Below are 12,494 nucleotides of genomic sequence, written 5' to 3' on the forward strand. Positions count from 1 at the left end.
ATTCCATGGTTTGATTTTCCTCTAATATTTAAGATATAATTGTTCAAATTTTCATTGCTTTAAGGAGCATTTGCAAATCTGAACAATTAGAATACTTGAAGGCTGCCATTATTATTCTAAATTTAGAGTATTTGTGGGATCAAAATATGGTCTCCATGTGAAAATAAGTGACATTGGTTTAATTGGAAATGCTGCAGCTGGGGGCAAGCTCATGTGTCAAGCTTATTGCTGTCTGTCTCAGCAAAGCCATCATAATATAAAGGAAGGGATATGGAAGAAGCAGGACGTAATTTATCTTTCTTCCTACCATGATTTTCATCAAGCAGTGATTCAAGAATACTTTGCTTGTCCTGTATTTCTTGTTCAAAGACAGCATTGTTATGTTCACAATGGTATAAGGATAAATTTTCACGAGAACGTTGTCTCAAATACTTCCTGAAGGCCCTTTGAATAACAACAGCTGACACTTCCTCTTGTTTTCTTTTAAGGGTAGAGGAAATTGGGCTGTAACAACTTTTAGATTGATTGGCAGCTGCAATCTTTTCTTCCATGTTTAATTCAAGATCCTCCAAATCTCCAGATTCTCCCAAGACCCTTTTAGTGAAAGCCAGCAAGATATCCAAGTAGTGGATCTTTTCTCCACTAACTATAGGGATGTCCATGGATATGAGCTGGATTTTATTAGGCTTTGGGATGCGCAAGGGCTCTTCCAGTGCATCTGCAAAGTCTGAAAGAGCAGAATAATCTATAAACTGCGTTGCCAGAGGGTCAAATTTTCCCCATGTCTCATAAAACATATCAAAGTCATCCTCACAAAGAGGATCTGTGCTTTCCTCAGTGGCAACATTGAAGTTCTCTAAAATGACAGCTATGTACATATTTACAACAATGAGAAATGATATAATGACATAGCTTACAAAATAGAAAATACCAAAGCCCTTACTTATGCAATTATTTTTCTCTGTTCCTGCTTCATTTAACTGGGGAGCACATGCTCCAGATCCTTTTAGCACAGGGGCCAGAAGATTATCCCAGCCAGCTGATGTGGTAATTTGGAAGAGGCAGAGAATGCTCCCACAAAATGTTTGGAAGTTGAAAATGTCATCAATCCCACCATCCCAGCGGAGACAGGCAAAGTTCGCCATGCCCACGATGGCATAAATGAACATTATCAGGAAAAGCAAAAGGCCAATGTTGACCAGTGCAGGAAGAGACATCAGTAATGCAAAAAGAAGAGTTTGAATTCTTCTGGCTCCGTGAATTACTCTCAGAACTCGGGCAATTCGTGCCAAACGAAGAGTTCTCAAAACCGAAGGGGAGAAGGAAGATTGAAATCCTTCAGAAACTCCAAGACCTTTGAAAGGAAGAAGAAAAAAAAATGTTGCCAGGTCAAGTTAGTCAAATTTATGTCTGTTTTGTTATATTCTGTGCTTTAGGTGTCAGAAGTAACACTGATCATATTACACTGCTCTCAATAGAACCATCATCAATTCTAAAACTGCTCAGATAAAAGCTTAGGTAAAAAAAGAAAAATTGTAATATCTTTCAATATTAAAGAGGCATCACGATTTCTGCAAAGTTTGGAAGCTGCATTCTTCCAAGTTTCTCTAATTTGGGGAGTGAATTTATTCATTCATTGCTCAAGTACCTAAAAAATCCTTTAAAATCCTTTCAGGTCCTGTGCTGGAAGCTCTGGGACTGTCTCTGAGCCAGTGTCTGAGTGCTGCTTCTTCTGCAGGCCTAAGCCTAAATGTGAGACTTTGACTAATGCTTGGCACTCAAATGAGATCAAAGAAGAACAAGAAGAAAATAAAGGAAAAAAAATTTGAAGACTCCATTTCCCATTTAGTACTCTGCAGAAATATAAGGGAAAACAAAAATGCATCCTTTTAGAAGGGATCACTTAGCAGATAGTTTGAAAAAATACAATGGATCTGGAATTTGTTTATCAGTCACATGTAGGTGGTTATTTCAAACTGGAATTTGGCTTAATATTGGTAGGACAATTACCTGACCTAATGATTGATACTTACTCACTATTGAAAGGACCACAACACTGAAATCAAACACGTTCCAGCCACTTCCAAAGTAGTAGTGCCTTAAGGCCAGTATTTTTATGACACACTCTGCAGTGAATACAGCCACAAAAAAATAGTTGATTTTATTAAGAACATCCTTGGTGTCTTTGTGGTTGGTTTCTGCCATCATAACAATCACATTTAGAAAGATGAAAGTCATAATGATGATGTCGAATATTTTGTGAGATACAATGTCAAACAGCAATCCTAGGAATGCATTCTGTGGAGAGAATGAGAACTGCTTAATGCCATTGCTGAGACCCAGCCTGCATTAAAATATTAATCAGTGATTTGTGCTTATAAAAGGAACCTAAGACAACATAAATGAACAGAAAGCTACTAGATGCATTTTCATGTGATTTCTTTAGACCCTCAAAGAAAACTCACCTTACTTTCAGTGTTTTCAGGCACAGGCAAGCACATTGGCTTAGAAAAAAAATATGTGGCAGGAAAACATTCAGAGTACATTGTGATTGCTATTTTAATAGAAATACTTATTGAAGCAGATATATTAGGATAACCAATTCTAATTAAAATGTCTTAACATGGAAAACTCTGAGTAGTTACTGTGCAAAGCCAGGCCTGGAATTAAATTTAAGAAATTGCAAGAAATAAAGCATAAGATTATTTAAAAGCAAATAACAGCCATGGGGCATGTACTGCTCTCTATTCATTCTCATCTGCAATAATCCAATCTAGCTGCAGAAGCAACATCATGCAACTTAAATAACCAAGATCATGTTAAGAATATCAAATACTTAATATGAACTGATTTTAAAAAATTGTACATTTGAGTAGGTGATAAATAGGTTGTAAATTTTCTTAATTAATACCATCAAAGATGACTGTGTTAGATTGAATTTTTAAACAAAAGAGAGTAAAATCTAAATACTATATTGACAGAGGAAGGTGAGGGACTCTAACACAAAGTTTATTTCCCAATGCCTAGCTACTGAGTTTAAATATCATATTTATATGATGTCATGTTCTTCTTAAGGTGGTCTCACCAATGGTCTTGGGATGGGTTTTTGGGGTTTCTTGGATCCAAGTTTTTTTAGGGCATTATGGTACTTTTTCTGTTCCTCAGTCAAAAATAGATCTTTTCCACCTAAGTAAAGGGGAAGAATATTGTTGTTCAGATGAAGTCAAATATCAACAAATGTATGTTAAAGACTGTAAGTTACAGTTGTCACGAGTGGGACCTGAAAGAACACAGAGAAGAAATGCATCTTCACCATTTCTCCTATTCCCCTTGATCCTTCATCTGATCTGATTTGACCATCAAAGTCAAGTCCAGGCAGTGATCCCAAGTTAGTTCCCTCAAGTGTGAGAGATTTTCTGAAGTTTTGCAAATCTATTTCCTATTTTCAAAATTACTTAAGATTCATCAAGAAGTAGAATATTTTATAATTTTGGGAAAAGTAGAAGCAGAAGTACATTGCTGGACAAGGAAGTAAATAGAAGATGGTGAAGAAGCATTTTGGGACTAAGTTCTATGGGGGGGTTCCTGTCAATGAATTTCTTATTACCATGCACACCACCTGTATTACTGAGCAATCACTTGTAACCCAGTAATCCGAAATCACTCATCATAAAAGCATTGAGTGATCAGCATTTTGTACAACAAACACATAACAATGTTCAGCAGGCATCTGCAATTGGAATCACTGCAGCAAAACCTCTGAAAATTCTGCTTAACTGCACTACATGGAATCTCAGTGAAGAACCCAAAGAAGCAGATAATAAATGAAAGAGAAAAATGAAAAATAAAAAAAATGTCAGATTTAGCATGTACTAAGAAAAGAAAAAAGGTGTTATAGCCACATAAAGTTCTAGCAAATGTTCTAGCATATAAACTACTTAACCATTTTATCTACTGGGATTATTGTAACTGGGACTTTGTTATAAAAGAATATTCTTACAGTGAAGTTGAACTGCTGTTCCTCAATCCCTACACATCCCTTCCCTGCCCAAATTCAGAGAACAGAAGAATTTATTGTGGGTATTATTCCTATCTTTCTCTACCAAAAGCAGTAATGCTTTGACACTTGGTGTATAAATCAGCCTATGGAAATAATAAATTATTCCAGTAGAGATTCCATCTTCCAAATGTGGACCTTGAAGTTGTAAACCTCCTGTTGGGGTCTGCTTTTCTGGTACTTTTTCAATGAGCAAGATGCTTACTTGCTATAAGACTTCCAAGTGGAGAAATTGGTACAATTTCCCTCAATATTCTGGATACTTTAAGCCATTAAATGAGTCAGGACAGAACTCAATTGATAAATAAGATGGGCACAAGGAAGGTGAAGTATTCCATGAAGGGGTGAATGTTGCTTTTCTTTGCTGCATTTTCCATTCTAAGATTTTGCCTTCCATTTCTTACTGAATAACAAGAACAGAGAATGTCACAACTATGAGGAGGAAGTGGAAGCAGTCATTGCTTCATGGGCTTTAAGCAGCCTTTAAATTTCTACACAGCCTCCTCCTGGGGCTTGGATCCTAATGCAGAAATCTTTTAAAACCTCACTAAATTAATCTGTAGGTTTATTTTCAAGGTTCTTTACCAAGAAAAAGAGGTTACTTGTTCTATGACTGATTACCCTGCTTACATCTGTGAAGTGTTTACTCTCAGCAAAAAGGGTTATTCTGTTCCCCAAACCAAATGTTCAAAGCAGAAGAAAAGAATTCCACTCTCCTGTAACAAAATCTAGGTAACTTTTCTGACTTCTCATTTCTAAAGCTACTCACTCCTTCCTCCTCATCCTCTACTTAGAACAAATTCAGGACTTAGCAGGAAAATATAGTTTATAGGTTAAAGCCTTGAGGAAGAGGGAATTCCTTTTTTCAAAACTTGGTTTGGAATGTTATTACTTTAAATTTATCTAGTCAAATACATGTTTCAAAATCTTAGACCTCTAGATATCAAACCAGCATTCACTTAATCAAATTTGGATTACAGGAGACCATGCATTAGCTCATGCAGTACTTATCTTTTTCCTTTGCTGGTTAAAATTGCTGATAACCACTCCAATGAAAAGGTTCAGCATGAAGAAAGATCCAAAAATAATGAAAACCACAAAGAATGCATACATGCTTAAGTGTGCTTCAAATTCTGGCTGTTGATTGACCTGTTTAAAAAACAACAAACAAACAGAAAAATAATATTGGTAAAAATGAGATAATCTCAGATTTGTCATTTCCAATTTATTATAGCAGATAACAGACATTTTTGTTGTCATGAGGGATAAATTGTTTCTGCACATTTAAACCTTTATCTAGATGTACAAGTGGAACAACTGTCTAGCTCTATCTTGTTACTGTTTGTAAAGATAATGAAAAACAAAGCCAAATCCTGCTCTAGTAAATTTTTTAGTAATAAATAAACAGTTCCAATCAGAAAGGATCCTGTGAAAGCTCTGATTAGAAAAACAGCTCAGATTAAACCTAATGGGGAATTCCATCCTTTGGGATGTCATCCCAGGCAAGAAGCAATTTAAACCAGCCATACAAGGAGCAATATTGTTATTTAGCATCTATTTACATACCATCAAGAGTACAGTGATGGAATGAGCAAGAAAAAATGCAAAGTCATCTAAAGTTATGCTAAATCTAGAAAAGTTAAAACACAGTGTGCTCGTAAGAGAGAGAAGAAGGACGTTCAAATGGGGAAGAAATAGTGAGGATGTCAAATGTAGGGATGAAAACCTTCTCAAATAACTGATAAATCTACAGGCTTTGTCAGTTCTACTGCACATATTTAAGAAAATTTGCTTCAGAGGCACAGTCTTATTCTGTTACAAAATTAGATTTGCAAAAAAATTTATATTAGCTTGCCCTCTTTTTGTGTGGTATCACTCTATTGTCACCAGTTTCTTTTATAAGTTTCAGATATGTGGTAACCCAAGGATTATTGTTTCACTGTGTAGTGGGATGCATTCATCCACTTGTATTTTTGATCTGATGTTGCAAACAAACTTGAAAAATTAATTGTATGGATAGAAAAGGGAAGAAGGAAAGGGAAAAAGTACTAGAATTTCATTTTTGTGACGTACCTCACGTGAATCCACTGCTGCATACATAATATCCATCCAACCTTTAAAAGTTGCCTGGAAGAAAATGCACTGTTTATTACCACTAGAAAAAAAAAATTGCTATTGCTAATATAAATGTGTTAGTAGTTGTGAAAAAAATTAGAAGTGTGCTATAAGAAATATGCATCAATTCTAAAGATATGCTTGGAAGTATGATTCACTGGAGTTTAATACAGAGAAAAAAACATCTCATGAAAAGAAAACAAAAGCAATTCATGATTCACGTCAAATGTGCTTTAATGCTAACACTTGTTCAATTGAAATTTTTGTAAAGACAAAAGAACACTGAAAGTTTCAGCTTAACTAGAAAATATAACTTGAAAGGATAAAAACAATTTCTAACAAAACAGCAGATGGTTCCATCCTGCAATTTTATCAATCATAGAACACTTTGGAGGATCCAGAGCAAAGAACTTCATCTAGAAAAGATACAGGGATAACAGAGACTTTTAAAACAATGCCTTTATCTCCTTTGTTGTGGTATTAAGGAGCTCAGTGAATTAGCCTTCCAACACCTCAGGACTTTTACAATAAAAGAAAACATAGAATTCTAAATAAATTGGTCCACAAGTTTTCTTTCTTGTCCACTTGAACCAGAGAAAACAAGAATAACTTTAAATACAGAAATGGGCAGACTATTTCAGCCTTAGTTTGTTATTCAAAATTTTTTAAAAATTGAAATTTAAAACAAAATTCAAAAGCTGTGAAACAGAGTTCTTGATTTTAATAGAAGACTGTACATGCCTATGTTCTTTAGGAGAAACTGAGCAGCTCATAGATAAGGAAAATATTCATGGAAGCTAAAAAATCCCCTTCAGTGAGATAAACAGAAGCATAATGGTCTCCCTTGGTTGGGCTGCTCAACCAATTCCTTGAGGAAAACAAAAATGAGCATGTTTCTATAAAACTTACCACTTGGAGAAGTGCCAAATATCCATTTCCAACATTGTCAAAATTTACAGCACTATTTGTCCATGTCCCATTGTGGACAAAACAATCACTTTTGTTATTAATGGAAACATTATTTTCTTTTTTGAATGTGCATTTCCAAAATCTGCTTCCAAGCCATTTTACTCCTAGAACATTAAAGAGGAGCCAAAAGACAACACAGACGAGCAGAACGTTGAAGATTGAGGGGATGGCTCCAAAGAGCGCATTCACAACAACCTGAATGAAATGAATGATAAGTATTAATTATTTGCATTCCATAGATCACTTTTCCCAGAAAGCCACTGATTTTTTCTTCTTCTGTATCTTGAAATTGTATTGAAATCTTGTATTGAAAATTCTCATCCATATGAAAACTAATATCATTACCTTTATGCCTTCAAATCTTGACAAAGCTCGTAAAGGCCTCAGTGCTCTAAAAGTTCTGAGAGATTTCAGGCTGGTCCCAGAGGAACAAGGTGAAGAATCTTCAGAAATAGAATTTCGTCCCCAGGAAACAAAGGACAGCTGTGTTCATTGAATTGGAACTGGGATCATTAAATGGCATACGATTTTTTTTTTAATTCAAATTAGTAGACAATTCTAAATTGAAAGTTACAGTATTTCACCACTAAGTCAAATTAAAAAAATACACATTCAAAGTGATGAAAATATAATTTTACTTCATTCTTTTCTAACATGAGAAAAAAATTGAATTAATTCTAATTGGTTTTTTTTTTAAAAACAGTTCATATAATTTTGTTTAATGCTAATATAACAATCAAATTGGTAACTATGATACTTCCACACACTACCAGACCAGAAAAGTTTATTCAAATAAAATACTCCCATTTTTCGCATGGTTATTCTCAAAATTGTATACAGGAATTTGTTATTAGAACTGAGGATGGGGATGTGGAAACAATTTTTTTTTAAAAAAAATATACCTTGCTCATTTGAGCTATTTCTAAGAGAGAAATTAATATATTAAAAATCATTTTAATAATTACGTTTTTTTCACTGTTCATGATTTGTCTCTTCCTTCCTATTTGAATTTGTTGCCTCATTGCTCAGCCATTGGATATTTCCATGCTTATCCTCTGTTTTGGACTGCTATTTACATTGGAAAACTGTAACTGCTCAAGTATTCTTTTCAAATAGTCATAATATTAGATCTTTCTGTTGAAATTTCCAATTACTTCATAACTTTCAGTGCTGACTACCCTTAGACTATCAAAAGCTACTGTGATGTTACAAGTCAGCAGTTTAGACATCCTTTTAAAATACTTAACTTCAGAACAGTCCCAGTGTCATGTTGACAAGAAAAATGTTTCATTTTTATATAGCAAGATTATAGTATTTAACATTTTCTACATTCAGAGCAAATATATATGTACTGAACACTGCACTTATCTCACTCTTGGTGATTCCAGCATTTCTCTTTAGGGCTGTGCAAAGAAAAAGATACCTCTCTAGTAAATGATTTTTCCAACCATGCTTTTCAACTGTCTTTGCCATCTAAATTTCTTCTCCTTCAAGGAAGGAACTCTTTCTCTTTTTTTCTGTTTCTAAATGCCAAAACCACAGATTTGGTTTGGGTTGGAAGGAGCCTTTAAGATCATCTAGTCCAGAACTGTCAGTAGCTTCACATTTTCTACTGTCTTAATCAATTTATTTTAATTTTATTTCTGATCACTAATTGAACTCTCTAAAATTGAAAAGGTTTTTAGAGCCATCATGGTCCTCAATGATTGTGATACCTAATAAAATCTTCGTCTTGATTATTACTGACAATTTTCATTTAAAGTCCTAAAGCCACTTTTGGATAGAATGTTTTTCAGCTTTTGGAAACTATCTTTAACACCTGTATTAATTCATAATCAGAATTTACAGGTAGTTGTTTAGATAGAAAATATCAAAAATTAAAATGTATGACAGGCTGAGTATAATACTTACACACACAATTATGAAGTCCAGCAAACACCAAGAATTTGTGAAATAACTGTGCAAACCAAAAGCTGCCCATTTCAGAAGCATCTCCATAAAAAAGGTGTAGGTAAATATCTTATCAGCATAATCTAGGATAATTTTCACTTTTTCCCTCTTCTGTAGGTGAATATCTTCAAATGTCTGGAATTTCAGAATTCAGTTTTAAAACAGGTCAATAGCTTTATGAAATATTATTTTTGAATTGCACAAGAATACACAGTTTGGCTTATTATAACCATTTAACATTAAATTATGGACAACCACCACTTATTTTTATACTTAAAAGTCAAAATCTAAATTTTAAAGTAAGTACAATCTCATTTTCACATTGATTGAAAAATCTCATACTTTCAGGTTTTTATGTTCAACACTTCAAAAAATGTCTGACAAGGGTCAATTGTGGCTAAAATTTTGTCTTCCCCAGGTAGCTGATAATTTTGAAGGGGTCAGTCTAAAGTTCTTCATAAAAAGCCTGAATTTAATACATTAACCAGTGTCTGTCAGACTCTGACCTTCCAAATGAGTAATTTTGAGTCATCCTGCAGAGTTGTAATACAGACATGGTAAAATGTGACAAACACCTCATCAGGAACTGCTCATTCCTGAAGTTGCACATTTTTCACCTAAACCTTGACATTGAGGTCTTAGGAAAATGTTTCACAGATTGATGTTGTTCACATCAGCGTTTGTTCATGTTTAAAGTATTTGCTGCCTTGCTAATTAATTTCATTTTTTTAAATATTGCCCATCTATTCCAAATTCCTATTAACACTTTGCATTATTTCCTTACTGAGCCTTTGGCAATGTAATTTTCCTTTCATCTGCTTCTCTTTGCTTTTCTGAGCATTCTTTTCATGATCACTATCTCATTTAATTTCACTACCATGATGGATGGTCTGGTGCTCATTTATACTCATTCAGAAATTTTCGTATCAGTAAATTTTATAAACAAGCCAAAAATGGGCAAGTCTTTTTTTGCAAGAGGACAAGTGTGTCTTAGAATTGGGAAAGTTCACACTGCAAAACATCTTTGATGACAAGAAATTGTTATTGTTTTATTATTTTACATCTGGGTACCAATTAACTTTTTGTTCAACAGGACATTAAAAACAACTCAGTTTCCTTCCTCACTTCAATTTGGTTCCCCATGAACACAGAGGAGCCCTCACTGGAATCCCAGGGACTTTCCCTGGAGGTTTTGTCAGGAAAATTTTAAAGCAGACTGTTCAAATCTATGGTTCAGGGAATAACCCAAATGTAATATACACAGAACTGACTTTAGCTGGAAATTCTGACATCTACTACATAGATCACCTTCAGACTATTTGGTTATGTTCCTTCTGCATTATATAATATTTTATTTAACAAGTTGCTTTCAGTAGACAATGAATAGACTTTCAAATAAAATAATTATTGCCTTATTCTTCAGTAGAAATGGATATGATCAGAGTAGCATGGAAACATTACCTCACCAATTTACAGCCACCTTCACTTTTAGCTTCTGATCATAATATTTGGATGATTTGCAGTCTATATTTTTACTGAGTGGTTAGTTTGCTTTACAAATTTAGACGTGCTATTATTTTTTTCAAGCTTTCCTAAGTAATTTCAGACTCTGGTTTAGCCTTGTAATTAACACGAAAGTAAAGAACTATGCTCAATGAAGACCTATGATTCTATATATTTAAATCCATCTATTTAAATATCTTATCCTAGTGGAGGAAAGCATTATAACTTCTAAGTGTTTCATTTATTGCACTCTTGTCTCCCTGCGGAAAGGAATGTCATAGTAGAAGAAATTAATTCAATACTATTCCTTTACTGACAACAATTAATTCAAAAGTGGAGAAATTAAATTAAATTTACCAGTGCTGCGCTGCTCAATACAATCATAAAAATCATAAAATATTCAAACCCACTATGGTTAACAATTCTGTAGCAGGTTTTTCTAAAGTTCCACCAAGTTCTGCCTGGAAACTTCGTGATATCCACTTCACAACGAGGGAAACACTCAACACAACCTGAAAAGAGAGAGAACAGCATATTGGTTCAATGGAAAATGATGAGATGTGGATTTAAAAAGTATAAAGCATTTTACATATTATAGGAAGAATGTGCTCTTTTATCTATGAGGTGATGCTGTTGATGAAATGATATGAAGCTAAAGAAAAGACAAAATTTCTATGCCAAAATAATCTCCTTTAATAAAACAACACATACATGGAATAACAGACATCTTTTTGTGTCCTTCTGCAGAAAGGCTTGTGGGCACAGAAGAAGCCTTTACTTCTATCTAAAAATGTTTTTATTTTCTGCATTTTATTTCCTTTTTTTTTAATTTTGAAAAGAGATACTGACTAGCAGGTCAGTAAATTATTATTTTTTCTGATTATTTCACTTTATTGCACTGCAGGGACATTACATCTGAACTCTGTTCACTGCCCTGTGCCAGAAACACTCTTCATTAATCTGCAAAGGCAGCAGGATTGGACCATGAGAGTCAACAGAGTCTAAGGAGAAGTTCAGGTGATCAAAGGCAGATATCCACGCTGGGATGAGCAGGCAAACAGTTCCTGCTGATCGGGACATGCTCCAAATGGATATTTTTGAACACTGGTTCATTTGGCATTAGTGCACTACAAAAAAATAAATAAATAAAATAAAATAAAAAATAAAAAAATAAATAAAATAAAATTTAAAAAATTTTAAAAAATATAAAAAATAAAATTAAAAAATAAAAAATAAAATAAATAATTAAATAAAAAATAAAAAAACAAAACAAAACAAAACAAATAAAATAAAATAATAAAATATTCTTACTTCCTACAAAGCAGTCCTTAGGCAGCTGTGAATTTTTACTCTGGGAAAACATCTCCAGAAGAGCAACTGGATCCACAGTGCTGGCTTCAGAAAAGCTACGAGCAGCATTGTATTTCTGCAGAGGAGAAGGAGTAAAAAAATAATTTATTTGCTTTTCATTAATATGGTTAAGAAATATAAAATAAATTAAAATTATCATCTCGTCTCCCTCCCCAAAAGAAATTTGCAGTGTATAAATTATCTTAATGCTGCTGAATTACCAAATTAAGTTATAAATATTAGGACAGAAAAAGCCAATCCCAATTTTTTTTTCCATCACTTTATTTTAACAAGTTTCTTGGTTTCTTTTAGTCATATACAGTGGACTTGCAGGGAGGGAAATGTTTAGAAAAGACTATATTATGTCACAGTTTTACACAAAACTCTGATTTCTTCAGGCCAATCCATTTTTAGAGATACGAATCATGTATCAAAAGGCTTGAAGAGTGGAAGAACCAGCATACTCCACAAAATTATAAAAGTTATAATTACCTCTTTTTGTTCCTTCTTTGGGTGTGTTACTGTTAAAACATTTACTGTTTCAGAAGCC

At 33.8% G+C, this 12,494-nt stretch overlaps 1 protein-coding gene across 1 annotated transcript in view; it reads right to left on the reverse strand.

Annotated features, from left to right (window-relative positions):
* Positions 1-209: 209 nt before the first annotated feature.
* LOC102100014 (sodium channel protein type 5 subunit alpha-like) overlaps positions 210-12,494 on the reverse strand; it is a 35,810-nt gene continuing 23,525 nt past the window's right edge. The window contains exons 17-26 of the mRNA XM_088058954.1: positions 11,906-12,020; positions 10,952-11,106; positions 9,013-9,226; positions 7,487-7,575; positions 7,082-7,336; positions 6,131-6,184; positions 5,065-5,206; positions 3,086-3,186; positions 2,034-2,298; positions 210-1,354 (exon numbers count right to left, since the gene is read on the reverse strand). Coding sequence (XP_087915080.1) covers positions 210-1,354; positions 2,034-2,298; positions 3,086-3,186; positions 5,065-5,206; positions 6,131-6,184; positions 7,082-7,336; positions 7,487-7,575; positions 9,013-9,226; positions 10,952-11,106; positions 11,906-12,020 — 2,535 coding nt within the window. The remainder of the gene's footprint in view (positions 1,355-2,033; positions 2,299-3,085; positions 3,187-5,064; positions 5,207-6,130; positions 6,185-7,081; positions 7,337-7,486; positions 7,576-9,012; positions 9,227-10,951; positions 11,107-11,905; positions 12,021-12,494) is intronic.

Source organism: Pseudopodoces humilis, chromosome 1 (assembly GCF_049639895.1).
Source record: "Pseudopodoces humilis isolate 2021_Gansu_Grassland_sample_001 chromosome 1, ASM4963989v1, whole genome shotgun sequence".
Classification (NCBI taxonomy): Eukaryota; Metazoa; Chordata; class Aves; order Passeriformes; family Paridae; genus Pseudopodoces; species Pseudopodoces humilis.